At 44.1% G+C, this 20,854-nt stretch overlaps 1 protein-coding gene across 6 annotated transcripts; it reads left to right on the top strand.

Annotated features, from left to right (window-relative positions):
• Positions 1 to 1,808: 1,808 nt before the first annotated feature.
• LOC124412528 (beta-1,4-glucuronyltransferase 1) lies at positions 1,809 to 17,706 on the top strand. Of its 6 annotated transcripts, XM_046892473.1 has the most exons (5): positions 4,424 to 4,495; positions 5,368 to 5,472; positions 11,589 to 12,565; positions 12,632 to 12,815; positions 17,415 to 17,706. In XM_046892473.1, exons 2-5 carry the CDS (start codon positions 5,443 to 5,445, stop codon positions 17,619 to 17,621), a joined length of 1,398 nt encoding a protein of 465 aa, XP_046748429.1. In that variant the 5' UTR covers positions 4,424 to 4,495; positions 5,368 to 5,442; the 3' UTR covers positions 17,622 to 17,706. The 6 variants fall into 6 exon arrangements, with proteins under 6 accessions (XP_046748430.1, XP_046748429.1, XP_046748433.1 ...); XM_046892474.1 differs by lacking the exons at positions 4,424 to 4,495; positions 5,368 to 5,472 and adding an exon at positions 1,809 to 2,059; XM_046892477.1 differs by lacking the exon at positions 4,424 to 4,495 and having other exon boundaries at positions 5,371 to 5,476.
• The last annotated feature ends 3,148 nt before the right edge of the window (positions 17,707 to 20,854 follow it).

Here is a 20,854-nt window from a genome sequence, read left to right as displayed (position 1 = left end):
GCACCAAGATTTCCGTACACAGTTTGCAGCCCTGCCTGTAGCTTCGGCTCGAAACTGAGCCCTGTCCGAGCCGGATCTCCTTTCTTCGGTAAATATTTAATACACGTAGGCATGCCGAATACCGGGGGGCTCGTGCTCGTTGAATATTTTAATAATCGGAATTATCTGACGTCCTTGCGCCGCTAGGGGTTGCTTGAATTTTTACCTCTTACGTAAAATCGTCGAGTAAAGCAGTCGCGATCTTACGGTTCGGAGTAGCTTGACGACTCGGGCTACGGAGAATTTCATCAAAGAGATAAAGCTGACAATCGGTGTTGAGCCTTTGCTTTCGTATGGAAGCATCCTTTTGCTAGTTTTGTTCGCTTACTCATTTGCTTACTGTTTCTTTTGTGTCGACAGTGCAGGAGAACGAACGTTCGACAACATACCGTCGGATTCTCTTTGGTTGGGCTGGATGACGCAGCGTCAGAACGAGCAACGGAGTCAAAGGTAGTGCCAGAGAAGGCGGGGGTAAGTCGCTTGCTTGGGTACGCCAGACGCGTTTTGAGCCGTTTCTTTCCCCGTTTCAAAGCCCCGTTCAGAGTCAGCCGGGAAGGAAATGTGTCCGGAGTAAATACTAACTTTCAGTTTTGCCTCACCCGAAAAGGAATCCGCCGCTAGATTCGACGAAATTAAACGCCGCTCTCGCGTTTGTTTTAGACCGACTGAGTAAATACGTAGATACAGATGAACGCGGAAGCGAGCGTGCCAAATTTTCCACGCAAAGCATGAATCTGTCTCAAAAGCGCACAATTTTCAGGACGAAGAGAAAAAAACTCGACGCTCGTATCCCAGCCGGAGGAAAAAGCTGTTGCAGTCGACTGCAGCCGAGCATTCGAGTCATCCGAAGGGTTCCCTGAAGGCATTTGAAACCGCGGTTAAACGCTCGTCTTGCATCTCGTTGGGAGAAAATCCGAATAGTTCTAGCCTCGAGGATCTCCAGCGGCGTCATCAGAACGAGAAGAGAATTATAGACACGATGATAAACCGCACTTTGCTTCGCTGAATTTCTAGCCTCAAATAGGAAGTTGGATCAACCGTGGTTAGCCTCGCCTTTTCCATAACATTACTCCAGCCTCCTTAGCCCAAGGCTCACAAACCACTGCCGTGTTCTTAAAAATAAGACTTCAGATCATCCCCGTTCGGCATGCAGCAAGAGTTGGTAGTAAATTGTCTAGTATGAAAAACTGATGAATTATTTGAAGGTTGAACGAATGTGGAACGTGAACCGTATGCTAAGCCAGGTGAACGGCTCGGTTAAAAATTCAGTTCTTCTAACCTTGATTGACACGATCGTTTCTCGCAGTCGCGTCCTAAGTGATACGTAATGATAAGACAAGTGTACCAGTTATTGACACGTTTAGACTCAATTATTGACCCTTTATTTTCCAAGCTTATAGATGGAGGGCACAAATTGTGAATTTCTCGATGACTAAAACCAGTAACTAGAGGGTTGGACACTACAATTTTATTTATTTTTTTCAATTCTAGAACCAAGAATCACACAAATGCAATGCACCCAAAAAAGTTCAATAATTGGTCCACTCACCTTAACCGAAGTACTGAAAATTCTCACATAGCAAAAACGCTCGTGCTTAAAATTGTGAAAAAAATAGGGGTGAAAAAAGTCTCAACCTCGTCTTCTGGTCTCGAATTTCGCTGAATTCGAACTCGAGGCGGCGCGGCTTCTAGTCGAAATCGATCGGCGAGTTGCGCGCGCGTCGCGACGCCAGAGCCGCTGCGGCGGCGTCGGGACGCCGGACTAAACTGACATTTCGTAGGCGTAAATAAACAGGCGTGTTTAGTTTGTGGGCCGGTGTGAGGCCGCGTGAGTTTCGGCTAACGCGCTGACACAAGTGCATCGGTGCTGATTACCCGGCAGTCATCCCCGATTGGCGGGTCCAATGAGCGTCCCGCAACCCTGAGCTCGGTGAGCAAGGGTTCGTCCCGACTTTGCCGGGGTCTCGACGTCTGACGGAGGGCCGCGCCTCGCATGTCTCCACGTCTATCAATGATTCAGGTGAGTTGGTTTTGTCCTCCGCATTGTCATTCCTCCCCGAGCCCCCGCAAGCTCATTTCAACCCCGACCACTCGACGCCAGTGTCACTCGTGCTGGTGTAACTTACCCCTGAAGCTTACATGGAGGGTGGGATAATTCGACTGCTGGCCAAAGATGTCGCTACCAGCGGCTATTCGACGCGTTTTATCAAAGTTCGGTTCCTCGTCTTTCGACTGAAGAAACGTTAACGTACCTACTGATCGCTGATGTGTTCATACTGATTTGTATAAGAAGGCGACGAAATATATAGGCTTTCAATCTCCAGACACGTCATTGATACGCGACTTGACTTTTCGAATCGCTCGTGATCGTCGTCATTTCCATTTTACAATGTCTTGTAGATTTTATTCTTCTGTCAGGGCCGTGAACTCTAGTAGGAGCTAAATTCGTTGTATATAATTGTAACGGTAGCGTTACACTGATAATTGGAAAAGTAAAGTATGTGTGCCGGGCGTTCCGGCAAGTTTAGTGTCGCGCTGGTGTTAAGCAATAAATATCCATGGGCGTAAAACGTTTCCGAGCAACAGAGGATGAAATATCTACCCATTATTATTCTGTTTTGTACGCTTAGGTCCTAGCGATCGGCTATAAAACTCTGGGGTAGTGGGATAAGAATTTTATATTTCTGTTTGTGTAATTCCCGCTCTTTCAATATCCCCACGTATAGTATATCTCGAAAAATATCTAGAATAAACTCATACTGAGAAAAATTCGAAGATGAATCTCGATCTTCGATCGACGCTCCCGCGTGTACAGGCAAGAAGAAGGCGAATAATCTAACGCCTATAAATTCAAACGACACGAAAACCCGTCGTATCTACCCTTCGCGTATCATCGAAGCTACACCGACGACGTCGCCATCCATGAAGTCGTAAATGGGATAAAGTTATCGGGCATAAATAACACCTTTGAAAATATTACACACCCATACATTATTTATCTGCCTGTTTATAATATATTCTCGCGTCGATCAGCCTCGTGTCCTGTAAATCAGAAGAAGTGGATTGAGAGGTGGAGAAAAGTATTCGAAGACAACAACACATGCGACAAATTGAGTGATCAATTTCACCAAGCCTACTCGCAGATTCGGAATTTATTCTGCGGGGTTCGGAACTTTATTAAATAAAGGCAAACTACATTGGTAGGCTCGGAAATTTATTATCGAGTCTGACAATGCGGTGTATATGTTTACCGCTGTTTATACCCTGCCTCCTGTTTGACCCAAAACTTTTGAACAACTAACATTTGCGTTACTGTTTACCGAACCGAGGATAGAGCAGGGCTGATTGTAAATGGAGAACTTGGAGGGCGGCGGCGGACAATTCTGAGAATGAGGACGAGGGATTTATACCCGTAGAGATTCGCTATTCCGACAATTTATCGTAAAGTTTCTACCCGATGCGATCCGATGCTTAAATAATTCAATCGAACTGACTGATCGCTGGGAATAACCGCTGACTTCCCACTGACTTGACCGGATGCGTGGAATTCTGTACTACGGGATCAACACCTTTTAAGGCAAAGCGTAAGAATTAGTGCTTGACGATGATTATCGGCTATTACTTTCGGTAAATAACATTCCGCAGTCATGAATACTCGATAGAATTGTGTTCGCGTGTTTTGGAAATCGTTTCAACGAATCGAGAGCGATTTTTTTGACAAAAATTGGTGAAAATTATACGACATTCCCTTCAGGAGGAGTCTGCTTGTGTAATTTCTGTAAGAATTTATCAGGTCAGCCATGTTCCAAGCATTAATTATCACCGAATCGGGAGCTTTTCAAGAGCTGCGCACACGCGTACTCCGGATACTATAAACGAGCGTATGACACTTCAATTATATCGTTGAGAAGCACTTCTGCGTTTTTGGTAATCCTGCACAGTATGAACTCGTTAAAAATTAATTAATTTGACCCAAACAAAACCAGATCACAAAAAAAGTCGATGATGACACAGAAGCTTGCTGGCGAAGTTGATTTCGGGACGTAATTAACGTACATTCGATACCTTATTTTGTTTATGAAATTAGTTCAACTCGTTTAGAAATTTTTCGGTTTTGGATTAGATACACGGAATTTTCTCTTCGTATGCAGAAAGGGTTGATTTTTTCTCTGTATATTCGTTCTTCTCTCCAGACAAAAGCAGCGAATCTTTTATTGAAGGTACTTACTGGCTCTCCAAATTTCTTTCAGTCAAAACCGAGCCACGCCAATAACTGGAGTGAGATTTTAATGAAGAAAATTTGGATTTCTTTCCAATTTTATGAATATTTTTAAAAATCTCACAAACGATAATGAATTACATCACGCGTAGGTACGTTAATATTAAACAGTGTAGCAATGTCGTCAAGTGTTTGTGCAGTTGGTGTTTTTTTTTCAATATCAATGTCATCGCCGGTGTATGTATTAACAGCTGAACAACGTATAACACGGATGTAAAGTTTCGCCTCTCGGATTGTGCCACGTTTCAAACAACTGAATTACAGCTGAATAAATAGAACACTGGCAAATAAATTTTCATACTGTCGAGTATTCTCGTCGATTGATGATCAGATAGTATCACGCGTTAATAGTTGCCAAGTATTTACCATCGTTAATTCAAGGCAATTCTGCTGTCGTGTGTTTCAATTGTGGCTTGACTTGGGACAAAATAAATCGATAATTTGTGTGCCATTTACAATTATCCAGGTATAGCTAATGACTCGAAATAATAGCAATAAGTGCAACAACGCATCACATGTTTTCGCAATTTCATTTCATTTCGTCGCCACTTGTGCAATTTGATCTTTTTTGTTTGCAAGATGATTCCGCATACTCATGAATGTATTCTGACGATGAAATCTTGTCGCGAGGCAATCTCGAGTACAACAAAAGCTTACCATAATACACCTGAGACTTGCGTATTTCACTTTAGTTAATTAACAATAAAAATTGCATACTTTACGCGTGGATTTACTGTTTGGGTGATAGTTTTGGATTAGCTTTTCCTCTTCTTGAGTATTTTCCATGAATATTCTTGGTGATAGTAATTGAAAAAAATTAACTAATGCGTATGATGATTTATCGAATGAGAATAAAATTATCGTTCATGTGTCGCGACGTGGCTATCAATCGATACCGTCGGATTGTGGCCGTCACAGTCTGATTATTTCCTATCTTCGAAGTGGTCGCACGAGTCGTTCTAATGTCAAAGTAATAATAAAATATTAGACAGCAATTGAGACAAGTTACGGTATGAATTTTCTCGTATTTTTCGGATTTTTGTGAGAAGCTTGGTCCCGCTGAACGACGTTGGTTTTTATCCCACGTGGCACAAGTTGCTGAAGGACGTGTCGGAGTTTATCCCATGAATCCATTATCGAATCTTCGCGAGGCGGTAAGTGAGTATAAACACAAAAATATTTATCACAGGCTCGATTAGTTTTTACTCTATAAAGGAGTCTGCCCACGACTGTATTGTCGCCGAACTTTATTCACCAAATGCCACCATCGTTACAGAAAAAACTCACGACTTTCACGTTATTACGTAGTTCTTAGCTATTCGTACACGTTTGCGCATGGCGTGGTAAAATCATCACATTTCTTTGTTCATTATCAACTTTATAAATTGCTCTTTTCCATTTTCTACGAATTCTCATACGCGGGATGCAGAAAAACTTACATGTCTAACTAATATTGAACAAATTTATAAGAAGGCTCCATGTCGACGTTACAATCTTCGAATGGCAGTATCAAACTTTGGATGTCGTTTTTCCTTTTACCGTCTGGTGCGCTTCAACTCACTTCAATGAGTCGCGCGAAGATCTTGAAGGTTTTTGGACCGTGACTTTTATTTCATTTCGGGATTAGGTTCGGGATACACAAGGATGCAAACAACACTTGGATGACTTCGAACCTTCGTAAATCTTGGTCGATTTCTAAGCTTTTTTGGCCCGTCTGACCGCTTAAATCCCTAACTTTCGAAATTGCGATGTTCACGTTTCAACATGAAATCTTCCGCGATGAAAATGGTGGCAATTATTAGTCGGTTTTTAAGTCTGCTCTGATGTTAGACCGGGGGATGCATGTCGGGGGCGATTATCGAGTTTCTATTATATACGTGTAGTTGAAACCATTCAGGCCGCGAAATTATTCGTAAAATAAGCGAGTCCCCTCCGGATGTCAGCGATCTTGTGTGAAACGAATAGCAGTGGCAAGCGTAGGTCCATTTTCGAAACGAGCGTCGAAACGGTTTCGGATAATCCAACTCAAGCTCTTGATGTTTGGAAAAAAAACTAAATGTCACCATTCAGAGCTACAGTTTGTCGATAGCCAATCACACAGATCATTTTTGTCGCTATAATTGTGACGATATTGCGTACGATAAGTAATAAATCGGAGAAGTGTGATATGGGGGGGGGGGGGTGAAATCATCTCGGATAGTAATTTATTTTTTATTCGATACCCGGAAGTTGGAAAAATCACCGGGACTGTCTGCAGGGGCTGGATACCTCGAGGTTCGTACCTAAAAATGGAGGACCCTAGACAGCAGGATAGTGGAGTGTTAGGGCGACAGGGCGGATAAATGGTAAGCTGGGTTTCAGAGTAATCGACCGTGTGATTGTCACCTCGAAGGGCTGCGCCAAGAAACTAAAGTAGTTCTGGGCTGTATTGAGTGCAAACTGGGTGGTTTCTGAGGGTCGGTTGTATAGCGTCAAAGCGGCCGTAAAACTCCAAGATAATTAGAAATTTCTCACATAATTAGCTCTGACGGGATGCCGCTAAATTTCTAAAATGCTTCCAAACCTTTTTTCATCTCTCTTTTTCTCCGCTTTTTATCACTCGGGGAATTTCGTATGCGCGAAGAGAATCAACGTCGGCCGAATTGAGCGCACACAGAACGTGTTTCTATACCCAATATTGACACTGATTCTAATCTCCTCACAGCGCGGAGGAAATGCGGCTTATCTCTTACTGATAATTCCTTATCTAAATATGAGTCGAGAACTGCAGATAATAGGAAACGATCAAGATCAATGTCTGTTTTTTTCACGAAAGCTCTGCGTTCAATATTATTTAATTCGGGATGGAGAGCTGAATTGGCCATCTCTTCCACGCAACAACAAGAAGAGTCGGTCAGGCACCCTTAGCCTCACACGTCGAGTTGGTTAGTTAGTAAGTTAGTTAGTTAGTTAGTTAGTTAGTTAGTTAGTTAGTTATCCGATACACCAAGGCGTCCTCGTTAATTTTTGCAGCCCTGTTCATGGCACGATGAAGCTTTTACAACGGTTCAACGTTAACCAACATCGGAGAGGAGCATACGGGGCTGTTTCAGCCCCTCAAGAAAGCAGCTCGTGGCGCGCGTTTTCACCGGCCGATTATACGCAAGTTTTTCATTATCACCCTTGAAAGGTATACACGCGTATAACGGCAAGGAAGTGAGCGAGATGAGCAGCGTGGATGGCTCAGAATAGAGGCAAGACGTGCCAATTACCTTACTCCATACGGCCGGTTTCACGCCAAAGTATACGGTAAGACGTAATTGGTGTATTTTTCCGCGGACGAGGCAAGCTGAAAGTGTCCTAGAGAACGAGATGAAAGCTGGCGTAAAGTTTGTTTATGAAATATTTTAATTGGGTGTAATTGCCCAAGCTCAGGTTAACTCAGGCGTGTGTAAAGCGTTGCAGCATAAGCGAGCCGTGCTCTGTAGTACGAGAGATAGCGACCAAAACTATGTAACATAGAAAAATGGCTAAAACCGTGTAAAATCGATAGATTAGATGACCCTAGACTCGACTAGGTGGGTAGTAACGATCAAAAGTGTAGCATCTTCGCGGGGGGCCATTTCTGCTGTGTCAAAAAAAATTGGTATACTATTTGCCGTGAGTGTATTTCCAAAAATGTCAAAAAATCTGACCCAAGTGACATACAGCAGCATGGTTAATTTTTGTTTTAAGTCATTTGCGTGGATACCCATATCGCAAAAATACTGTTTTCAGACATTTTCAATGTCGCCTGAAGTTATCTGATTGAGATTTGTTGACATTTTTGAAAATGCGCTCAGATTAGACGCTACGTGCAGAATGTATGAATATCAAATTTTGGGTAAAATTTGGCCAAAATTCCAGACACTATCTCTCGTACTACTACAGGATGAAGAAGCGCACTGCACCCTTCGATTTATCAAACTCCAGCGAATCACACTATACTACAACTGTCGAATTAATTATTCGTCGATTATCCTCCAAGACGAGCACAGCTGTGTAATCGAATTGTCTGGACGAGTCGACAGTCGTGACATTGATCACGTTTTGGTGCGGTGCGAAGCTTATAACATTGTTACATAAGAAACGACCTCTGTACCTCGTATCCACGTGGCGCTGCGAAAGTCTTAGCAAACGTTGACACAGAAGTTTAGAGTTAGAACAGCAGCCGAAGGCCATGAACTCGGTGGGTTTTTCGGTCTAGGATCTGCGGATACAGGCATCCTTTCAGATCCCCGCAGCCTATTTTCTCCCTATTTTCCAGAGGGCTTCAACTGCGAGGTTGAAACGGCCGGAACTCGGGTTTGGATAAACTGAATACTGTTCATTACCGTAACTCGAGGTGCGGAGGAGACTAGGATGCGAGGCGGCTAGCGGTTGGCCTGGGGGACTGAAAAGGCGAGAATTGGAAATTCTTTGGAAACTCTCAATGCTCTTCCCGCTTCCATGGAATGCTGAAAGCGCATTACCCAATGTGGGCGGACTCAGTTCTATGATAATAAACTAATAGCTCTATGTCATACACATGGAACCGGATCGCTTCAGAGATAAGCGTATTCACGTTTCTATACGCTGCTCCCTTAAAGTCCATCCATTTCAAGTATCTCAGCGCTTAACTGTAACCTATACTGCGAACCAATAACAACCGTTGTAGTATGTACGCACACGCTGTTTTTTTACCACCAAATTCTAATCACTCTGAGGCCAGAATGACCAGGCTTGAGAATCGGTGTGAAAGAAAAATCGCCGAAAACCTGGAGAACCAGTGGAGCTGGTACCAATCTGGTAATGCCCCAGTCATGTAACGGTGATGCATGAGTCAGGCGGTACTCGACGGCCTCTCCATCGGCGATAACATTGTACTGGCATAATCAATCATCTCCATCCTGACCTGCCGTTGCACATACTGTCTCGTGTGCATTGCAGCAGTAGATGAGCAGCCGCACTCTGCACTCTGCACTCTGCACTCTTGCACCTACTGCACAGTTTGCGGTAATTCTCAACGAGCAGCTCGACGTTCCCTGTACCTACTGCTGTGGCTTGGACTGACCCGCAATGCCACGTGTTTGCGTTTGCAATCGTAGTAGGTACGTGAAAGTGTTCCGGTAATCAGCTACGCGCACGTAGAACGCGTCATAATTACTCGCTAAAGTTACGGCAAGGGTGACGTCTAACAGGAATAGTTGGGTTCTTCGAATGTCTGGGCAATTTATTTGGCTTGTAGAGAACGGTAATAGGTGGATTCGATTTCTCGCCTGGAGAAAACAACCCTGAAAGCTCGAATTCCAGATTTAAGATTAACACGGTATCGGGAATTCCTGAGAACTTGCTTCCACCTGGAATATCAGGGATAGAATTCACTCGGGGCTTATCCTCATTACGATTTCCGTGGTAGTCCGCGAATAGAATGAATTCTGCTTCTAGCCTTGGCGACCGTATTCTTCGCCAGTGGTGGAGTGGCTTTGGAATAGAGAAGCAGTTCGTTTTGCGTTTATCGAATAAGGACGCTGTGCCACCGTGGTGGGCCGACTCAGCGACGTCTTATTACGATTCTATTCTCAGAATCGTGTATTATTCGCGGTTATATTCAATTGAAGGAGCTACAGCCAACGTCTTATTGTAGGTAGGTACTATAGAGAGAACTGGGCCAGGACAAAATTGTTATCCGTGCATCAAGAGCATTGCCTCACTTATTATTGTAGCTGAAAATTTTGTCAATTTCAAGAATAACCGCGAGTCGTGATCCATTGAACGATCGTTTGTGGAGTGTTTTCGGTAGATTGAAGAGCGTAGAAAGTTCCGCTTTCAGGAAACCAATTGCAAGCTAGATCCTGCTGGGCACCATGTGGAAATAGGGGAACGGCGAAACTTGGAGGATAAAATCGAGCGTGTCGTCTGCTGCATGGACCCGTTTACGTAATGTACACAGCGCATAAGCCGTCGTTCCATAGAAGGAGGAACTTTGGAGTACCGGGAGTGAGTATCGCATAGTTTCGAAGTAAATCAGTGCTGCACGACTAGGGCGGTAAGGCCGGCGAATTTGCTCGAGGCCTTTCTTCTTCCCCATCGGCCACTTGTCCCGTTGCCGTTGAACCGATCGATGCAACAACTTACCCCTAAAGTGGCATCTCGTGGCTAAAGATTCATGGATCCGAAGGAGGGATTTTGAGTGCCGAAGGGGTATTTTGCGCGCTTAACCCCGAATCTTTCCTCTCTCGTTTCCCTTATTGCTGAGGATATGCGAAGGGGCGGAGCGGATTTATGAGAAATTAAAAATAACGAACTGAAGAATTTTTATCACATTTTCACGGCGTTTTCTAGCTCATTTTCACCAGCAATGAAAAAACTCCGCCCTCATGAGACTTGGGAATATTTAATTTTTATAATGGAACGCGATACACCCGCGGCGCAGCCGAGCAATAAAGCATCTCGACCAAGGCTGATGGGGATTGGGTCGTTAGTAGGTACCTACGAGAGGATGCGTAATCCGATCATATTGCCACTGCCGACCATAAACTATCCTTCATGTGGCTCTGCAGGTGTAATTAATAGCCTGATATCCGGTTACGAAATCTCGGAGAGCCGGGGAAAAGTTAACGGATAAAAACGGAGCCGGGAGAAATCGCGAGGTCCAATCCATCATCTTTGTTATACTCACCCTGACAATCCTGCATAATAATTTCTTCGTCCGAATCTCGTCTTTCGAAATAGGAACACTTTCCTCTACCAACGTTCGGAAGCCACTACAAATTCGCAAATGATTATATTCACCCCTGTAGACGCAACACCTTAATTTTACCCTTGACGTGTATTTACAGCGAACGAAGAAGCCCTCTTTCGGTTTACTTTGGCAAAGTTTCGAGCTAGATTTTTGTTCCGCAACTCACGCAAGAAGTTTTCGACGAGGTAATTACCCACCTAAAATGGCTTATTCATGGGAAAAGCTTCGCGAGAGTGACGAGAGTCAGAGAGAGAGAAAAAGACATTTCGGAATTACACTTGACATGCGAGAAAAATATGATTTTTTTAATCGTGTTAGCAAAATCAGGAATATTGTTAAGAGTAAAATTATAGGATGGCGGCAATGCGAATTTCTGATAATTAACTATCTCGATACGTATGAACAAAATCATATTTATTTCACTCTAATAAATACAAGTTAACATGTAGTTTAGCTAAGAATCGTTTCAACTGACACAAATATCAATAAAAAATTTTGAATACCGACCCAGGCTGATTGAAATTGCAGTTGGGATGTCGGCCATGGAATCTCAGCTTGGTTACCGTGATAATAATCACCTTCTCGAACATGCTCTTCACGATGCTGCTCCTTCAGTCGGAGGATTGCGAGCCGAGTTACGTAGTAGCTCCGGCAGACGATGTAGGAGAACCTAGTGTCCTCACAGAAAAACCTGCGGCCGTTCGGACCACGGCTCCATCGCCATCCTGCGATCCACGAGACTACAAGCAGCCCCCGGAGTCGAGCGTCTTGCGGATGGACGTGCGGGTTGGGCGATGGGACTCGAGGCGGTTGTACAAAATGTTCGACTCGGTGGTGGTCGGCTCCGAGTTTCCGGCGCTATCGTCGAGCTACTCAGTATCGATAGCAACGCAGAGCTCGGTGGAGAAGCTCTACTCTCTGGTCCAGGTCGCTCATCAATGGACGGGGCCGATCTCGGTGGCGGTTTTCACCCCCGGGGACGAGAGTTTCCTCGTCTTTCAGCGGTACCTGGCCTACCTCAGGAAGTGTTACGCGCCGATCCGCGAACGGGTGACATTCTCGGTGGCGATACCGAAGGACAGACCGGTCCTCGAGCAGCCCCAAGTGATCGAGCTCGCCGGCGACGAGGACTGCCTCAAGCCGGAGGCAACTTTGAACGCCTTCGCCGTGGGCCTCTCGAAGGAGCTGGCAAACTGGAAGAATCGTAATGTCTACCCCCAGAATCACCTGCGCAACCTGGCAAGAAAGAACTGTCAGACCGAGTACGTGTTCCTTACAGACGTCGACATCATCCCAAGTCCAAACCAGGCCAACCTCCTCGACGAGTTTCTCAAGTCCTCGCAGTGCGAGAAGTGCGCCTACGTCATTCCCACCTACGAAATCGACACCAGGGTTCGGTTTCCTCAAAACAAAACCGACCTAGTCAGAATCGCCAACAAGGGACTGGCCAGACCCTTTCACCAGAAGGTCTTCATCCACAACCAGTACGCCACAAACTTCACCAGGTAAGAGGAAAAGGGCTGAGGCCAAAGTGAAGACAGGTGCTTAGCAAAGTTCTTGTCGCGTTTCAGGTGGAGCTTGGACGTGTTGCCAGGATACACAGGCAACGTTGACATCGTAAAGTCCGGCAAGGTTTACGTGAGTCACGAAGTGAATAACTTCGAATTTTTTTACGAGCCGTTTTACGTCGCTCGTGACACCGCGCCGGAACACGATGAACGTTTCTTGGGATACGGTTACACGAGAAATACCCAGGTGAGTGAATATTCTACATCTCTCTATCTTCCTCTCTCTTCGTCTCTCTCTTTCTCTGTCGATATAGTGAAAAATTATTTACGCACCAATTCTATTCCCATGACACACGCCATAGTGAAGCTCACCGTGATACGTTGACACGTGAATTCTGTAACACAACGAATAAATGCGATCGGCTAAACCGGCGGGACGTCAAACTACACAGGGAATCTCTGTCGTCACAATGTTCGGCGACAGGCGATGGTCCCGATGACGCGAGTGCAGCGGAATTCTCTTCGCGGGGTTGGGGATCAGGTTGCGGTTCATCGCTGATTGAATTCCATATCACAGCGTTAACGTATGACAGGAACTCGTTGAGTCCTCTTGGCAAGCATTATTCAATTTCTAGGTACCCGCTTGATATACGTGTCGATAACGCCAAGTCGGATATCCGTCGATGTTCGGTTTATACTACAGTCTGGGACTATTATACGCGACGTGCATTCTACTTTGGAGGCGCTGACAAGGGTCTTTGAACTTTTTCGCGGTCCTCCCAATACTCATTGTCGATCTTTTTTTCAGATTTTCAATGAACCAGAAATTCGAAAAATTTTCCTACCGATTCGTGATCGGTACATCTGTGTTACGTGTCAAGCCGCGTTTACTTATATTTATCCCAGTTTTTGTTTTTTTATGAGACTAATTGTGCCATTCCAACATAACATTAACCATAAGCTATTTTTGAGATTGTATGAATCCCTGGCCTTTTGGGTTTACCATTTGTCATTCTAGACATAAACCAAATCGAATCTTGAGGTCCTTCAAGAGTTTGACTGGCGATGCAGGACGCGTAGGAACGTCGTGGTCATGAGAAAATAATTCTTGTTGTTAGTCACCCCCTGTATGGAGGGGTTAAATAATTTCCACCAATCACAGGCCTTACCAATATATCAAAAATACAAGTCCGTTACGGCGGCAATACGAAACAATAACTTGACCATCAGGAAGCCATAAAAATACATCCGAATATCCATATGATCATTATATTTTACATTTATCGAACTACCTGTCTAAAAATGGTGTTGGCGGGCAGGAAAGCAGAATTTCTAATCAAAACTAAACGTCCCGAACAATCGGTATACTCTCAATCTTCAAGCTTTTTAAGTTCGTTTCTGAAAACAGTAAAAGGAAAAGGGTGTGAATGCTTCGAATGCTTCGAGGGAAAAACATCCAAGATGCAAATGGGTGAGACAGTACGTGTAGTACGTGCTAGTAGGAAGCTGGCTTTAACATAAGGCAATGTAACACCGGTTGGCGGACGAAAAATAGACCTACATTCGCGAACACAGCACAGCAGTCTGAATTCCGGGGGGTGGAATGAGAATGAATATTCTCTTCCAGCCTTATTTCGCCTGGTATGTATGTACGTACATAGGTAGCTGCATACATTTGACCCGTGTGTTTACGATTCCGTGTCGCAAGGCAGACCCGATACATGTTCTTCAACCCCTCAACGCTACATAGGCCAGCAGTCCTACGAGCGTTGTAGGTACAAGGTACATAGATTCGCGCTTTTCCTAGGGGTGGGATGAAAGTGGAGTAATGGTGAACCTCGAACCAAGCGCGTAAAATGTGGAAAGCAGGGAATATTTTACGCTCAAGATATACCGCAAGAATAGTATTACTTCAAATTGCGTGGTGAGCTCTCTCGCGTTCCGTGAAAAGAAAATAAAGGGGGGAAAATATGTTCTTCAAACCCGCGAGGGTTATGGCTGATTAGCGAAATAGTCTTTTCAAGCGCTTACGCAAAGCCTGTTCAATTCTCGTTAATTCAAGGTTCTCACGGTTAATCGAGCTGCGATCCCCGTCCGATTTTCTTTCACGGTTATTAACCGAGTTCAACTATACCTACCAAGGTTAGCTGGTACGGGGATTTATTTTACAAGTATCACAATCAGCTCTTGGTATAGATTTTTGCGGGTGTACGAATATATTTCATTGTAGGGTTGTGTTCCGACAGAAATATTTTCTGTCCTGCTTTCATTCTCTTCTCACGCCTAATTAAGTTTGTGAGAATAGTTTGGATTTTCGATATCAGGGTACTTGGTGTGACTAGTAATTAATTAGATAACGCAACACGCTTTTTTCAGACGGTAGATAAATTACAATTCGACGTTTGTTTAAATTGATCCTGATTTGACTGATCACACCTTTGTATAAACAATTGAATTGAAGACGGGAAAACCTCCATAAAACCCAATAAACAAAGAAGAAACTCCATCGGACTCAGTGAAAATTAAGGTATAGATCCGCGAGCTTCGAAGAAGACGATAAATGCTAGACTGATTGAGTACTGGTGGACTCGATGCTTTGCTCAACGTTTACTTTATTTCTACGGGCATTGGTCAGAGAACAGTCGTTTTTTCGAACGCACCACCTGTAGGATCACTCGGTGTCGAAAGTGAGAATCTTGTTCAACACTGTAGAAAAATTGCACACCGAGTTCACGATCCTTCGGAAAATATCGCAAAGTGTACCCTCGGTCTCTCGAGCATTCGAGGCATACGGAGAGTCGATTTTACACTGTGAGTAAAACGCTTGCGGAAGAGATCAGTGATTCGAGTAGGTGCGGTCGAAAACCGGTAAACTGCAGCATCGGGAGTCCTGTGGCGAGCGGATGCAAATGTGAATGTGAACGGAAGAGGAAGCGGAGGGCCACCGTTAGAGGTCGTACGATAAGTGGGCGTATAAGGGAGGACGCCCCTTATTCAGTAGGATTTAGACCGGCGTGTGATCGCATAAAACTCAATTATCAGATTCACCTTCGGTAGCCCCGTCGTGTCTCCTTGCCTTATTTACATGCGATCCCCTCGAATAAAACTCGCCGGCTGATAAGAGGGAAGTTAGCGGTGCTCTTTTTATTCAATCTCACTTTCATACGCGCAAGAGGAACCGTGACTCTTTTCCGCTTTATCCGCCAGATCATCTCCGCGTTTTTTACTACTTTCTCCCACGGTAGATCACCGTTCACACTTCGCTGGTTATCCTTTGGGTTGAAATGTAAGTTTGAGGTGTTCAACGGTGCCTATGAAAGGACAAAAACCTTGTCTTCCGTACACCGATGATTGCTTGTGTTAGAAGTGTCATTCGTCAATACTGACAGCTACAGCCTTGGATCGTTATGCTGTTCAGTAAGACTGACACTACTCTTCATGACATGACTCGTCTATGTTGCGAGTCATATACCGAAGCTGCCGATAAATCGATCAATCGCACAGCACTAGTTTGTGCAGAGGGCAAAGATGAAAGAGTATTGAAGAAAAAGGATGGATCGAGACTCACTCACTACCTCCACTTGAAACCTCGTGAAATTTAATAACGGCGTATAGAAACGGGGTATAAACAAGGCACGCAGGTGCGAAGCTGCAGCGACGTTGCACCCGGTGCCCAGCAATGGTCACCGCTGCGGGTGATGCCAGAGCGTGAAATTAACCCGAACACATTTCCCAAGCGTACACCTCCTCTTCCTCGTCCTGTTACCTGCAGCGTTGGTCGGGCGAGCTCGGCGCCTCCACCCTTTCTCCGTACACTTGACAGCCGCCAATTTCATTTGCACCCACGCTCTGCCACCAGCCAGTGTACACCGGCATTGTACCCGCGTTATGCGCACCGCGGCTTCTCTCTTATATGTACTTCACGACACATGGCACACGTTACATTTTAAATTTTTCATTCCTCGAACGTCCTTGTGCCAACGTAACGCCTCCCGGTCCGCATACCACCTCGCATATCTACGGCAAACTGAATTAAATATATCCGGTGTCTAGACCATCAACCTTGAACTGCGCCGTGTCCATTAGGTCGGCTGATGTCTAGTGTATGGTCCCGTCTTTACCTCTATATCTACATAAGGAGTCTTTGGAGTGTTCGTAATCGGTTCTACTTCAAGGAGACTTCTATCCAGGAAAATATCTGGTACACTGTGATCTAGTGTCTCAGGAAAGAAGGCTATCGGTGTTCCCGGTATTGCTTCTTCAATCAGTAATTATACGGTAATTATAAGATAAGAGTTTTTTCACGGAAACGAGTACAAGTTGGCCGAAGAGCTTTTGCGTCAAGACTGCACCAGACTACACGCCTCACCTGCGACAATCTTGGGAACTCTTCCTCTGGTCCCTTTGTCATTTACTCTAACCCGGGTTTCGAACCTTACATCACGATGTCAAACGGTCATGAGACGTCGTCACGACTCGTCAAGACGGTGGCTGCAGGGTGTCACGTGTCAACTTGCAACACAAGCCAGTACGGCGTATGGGCGCTGGTACATTATTATTGCGACGTCGTTCCCGGGACGGAACAACGAGACTAAGGTGTCGGCTGTCTGCACGTCTGTTTGCGCGTTAGCTGGGGCGGAAATTGCTGAAATTATGTCACCCGTCGCAGCGCGAGAACAGCGCGTTAGCTGAGGGAAATATCAAACGGAACTTGGGAGTCGTGATAATTAAATTGGGGAGAATTGAAACGACGTACGAGTATCGTGCCGCACCTGTCCTGCACTTCTTCCCTTATGTGGAACACATTTACGTCTGAACTGACGAATTTCTTCCGTTGTTGTTCCAGGTTTACGAGATGTTCGTAGCTGGGTACGAGTTCCTTGTCCTGACGCCCATTTTCACCGGCCATTGGGGTCTTCAGACCAAAAAGGGCCGACCAGCGTGGCGTGAGAGACAAAACAGCATGAACCGAAAGCTCTTCGAGGGTTTCAAGAAAGAAGTTTTTGCCCGGTATAATCGGGATCCGCTCAAGATGATGAAGAACCAGAACTGACAAAAATCCCTCCGTCGATTCCGGATCGCCTATTGAACTAGATGGATCGACTTATTAACTTTATGCTATGTGAAAATCTTGTGTGACAAGAAGGACGCGTCGTTGTGACGATCGTTGGCAGAGTGAGATCAGGAAAGATTAGTGTGCCATTGGTGAATTAAATGCTCATTTCGTATAAAAATGTATGTATATATATAATATATATAAATATATGTGGCGTGCGGCGCCAGAAACAGTATTAAATTAAACTGAAAACAGTTATCTGTTATTTTTGAAAACTAATAAATCGATTAACTGATATCAACAAACATATTTTTCGAAAATGAAGTTGCAAAGCTGCATGTTGTTCCAAAAATAATGTGTGATGATTTTTCTACGCAAATGCCAAACGATATAGATTATCTAATGAAATGTATAAATGGATGTATGTGCGTGTATGAGAGAACGCGGTGCGTTCAAAAAATTGTTCAATACAATACACACACATAGAGAAACGTGAATGTTTGACTTGTCAGAGTCATTGCTACGAATATCTTAAGGTCAATTTTATAATGAGAAAAATAGAAGAAAATTGATGAATTAGACAGGGATTCAAAAACATATTACATATACATACATATATCATGAGAAATAAAAAATATTAAACGGAACATGAAATCCAGGTCCACATTTTTTCGAATCCAAAGACTTGTTCCTGGAGGGTTGCACGGTGCACGCAAGAGCTGAAAAAAAATGGTAAAAGTCGTGGAAACATGAAAGCGATCAGATTCTCAATGAAAAAAAAAACTCTTTTTATTCGCGTCACAGCTCCTCGGCGAAGATGAACAAAAAACGCCTTCCTATAGGCGAAAGCCGTGATCCGTGATCGGCGCATATTACTTCCGGGTCATAGATCTGTCCGTAAGGTGCAGGGTCCGCGTTTGATGGTGCCAGCGGGGTGCGTGGGGACATTTCCATTGTTTCTGGTCGAACAAGGCCTCGTAAATAGCGATAAAAATTTGGCACGGAGGCCACGCCACAAGTCTGAGCGGCTTGTAAACCGTGTGATTCTAACCATAAACTGTGAGGTGGCGGCGATTGTGCGGCGCCCGAAAAGCCTGATGGAATTGGGGAAGGCGGTTGCGGTAACGGTCGCCCTTATGACGCGCACAGCCACCGACGGCATTTCCTGCAGCTTCATCTCCGCCCCCAAGTGGCACGGTTATACGACCAGGAGCGGAAGGGGGAAGGGAGGAAGAGGAGGGGCTGGATTTTCAATCGCGTGCGTTTATGCCCTCAGTTTCCTGCCTTTCACGTCAACGGATATGTCTACGTTGTATAATCGCAGTCGCCGGTGGGTACGTACGGTAGCATGTGTGAACCTATCTCTGTCGGTTCAGATGATGAAAGTTTGCCGAGAGATAAATAGCCAGTACGCAGTTGGGGCGGATCTGCTGTCTATCCGTCTAGCCTGCAGCCAGTCCAGTTTTCCTCCTGTTTGAAAGCGTGCGATTCTGCCGAATTCCAAGAAGGCTAGAAGCTTGTTTGCACTTTGTGGCTAGCTTGAGGAAATTAAACGCCCTGAATCAAATCCTGGATCGAGCGACTCGCTTGCCTTGGGCTGGCGAGAGGCATTGGTCTTACGATTTCACGGATATTTCGACTAGAAAGTCAACGATTTGGTTTTCTGGATCAATAGAAAAGGGAGCTTGAGTGCTTTTCGTAGAAGGTAAGACTCGAGCGACTATCTACATCGTAATTACGCAGAATATCTGCACTAGAGAATCATTCGTTGATTTGTTCTCAGACGAACAGGTCACACCCTCAATTAGGCCTGGATTTAGGGGGGTGAGGCTACAGGGGCTATATATAGTCCGGGGCCCGCACGCACAAGGGCCGCCAAAAGTGCTACTCGGGCTTGAAAAAAAAATTTGTTTAAACTGATAATCAATAAGGATTTGATATCTCTTTTTGCAAACACTTGTATCAGTTTAAGATTGTATTTGTTATTTCCGATTGCGAATTGTAAATCGGAAGGTTCTTGTTCAAAACTTGCTTGTATAAGAAATTGATGCAGAACTTGTGTGCCGAATGATAGTCTGTCAAGACTATCTATTTGCTTAATTGAAAGTGCTGTCCTAGACAGTATTGATCAAACCAATTCACAAATTCAAAATATAAAGGGACATTTCACATTCACAAAAAAGGCGTATCTTATCTCTTTACGAATGAATGACTAGATGGATGAATGATAAATCTTTAATAAACACAATTTTATTTATACAAATTTATACAATTGACATAAGTATTAGAATATTGAAGAAGAAGAAAGAAAACGGCTAACAATCACGTTGATGGTAGACAAATTAATTTACAATTTAAAGTAAGCATTACATTTATTAATGATACATCGATAAATATGTGTTTAAAATCATTTTTATTTATAGTTTATCCTGATATTCCTAGTGAGAAGTTTGTTCCATTATTAACAACATGTTGAAATAGTCAATTATCGGTACCGTAACGTTACACTAGACTAAGCGGAATCTGATCAGAAGTGCCAAAGACAGATCCAGAACAGTAAACGACCAACAATTGAGGAAATATAAAGGAAATACGGTGAAAATTGATATTTTTATTAATTTTGATACTGGGTACATAAGAGAGAGACAATACGATGGCATGTATCATATATCGTATCCTGGCAGAGGTGTGTACGCAGGCCAAAACTTCAGCTATAAGTTAAAGTTATGATAATACCTATCTGATAGAGTATGTTTAACATTCTGCCTGACCCTAGTGGGTCCAAGCTCAGTAGAATCGCATTATTCCTCATATAAAAATAAGATTTCTAACGTGATATTTGATGACATTTTTGTATTCCCTTTGTGCTTCGCTCTGATTCTATTCATCAACTTGTCAATATACTCATAGTGGACACCAAAACACTTGTCTTATTGTTAGATATAAACCACGTTGAATAAACTGAAACTTGACGGAATGAGTTTGTGATTTTCTGCCTCACCTTTTTTGAAACCCGTTGCGAATCTAAAGTATTTCGACCGTGACTCATGATCCGATGCTCACAGCGTATTTGCATTGTACCCAATCTAAACGTCTAACAAACTTACGTTAATGTGATGCGTTCAAGAATTTATTGCAGCATTTCTGTGCACGTAGTGGGCGTTGCTTTATTGAGAGTTTGGAATCTTTTGTCTAAGCAGCGATCTGTAGATGATTTCTAGATTATTGGA

This window comes from Diprion similis, chromosome 11 (assembly GCF_021155765.1).
Source record: "Diprion similis isolate iyDipSimi1 chromosome 11, iyDipSimi1.1, whole genome shotgun sequence".
In the NCBI taxonomy this organism is placed as follows: Eukaryota; Metazoa; Arthropoda; class Insecta; order Hymenoptera; family Diprionidae; genus Diprion; species Diprion similis.
Note: the sequence above shows the minus strand (reverse complement) of the source record. Positions and strands in the feature narration are given on the sequence as shown.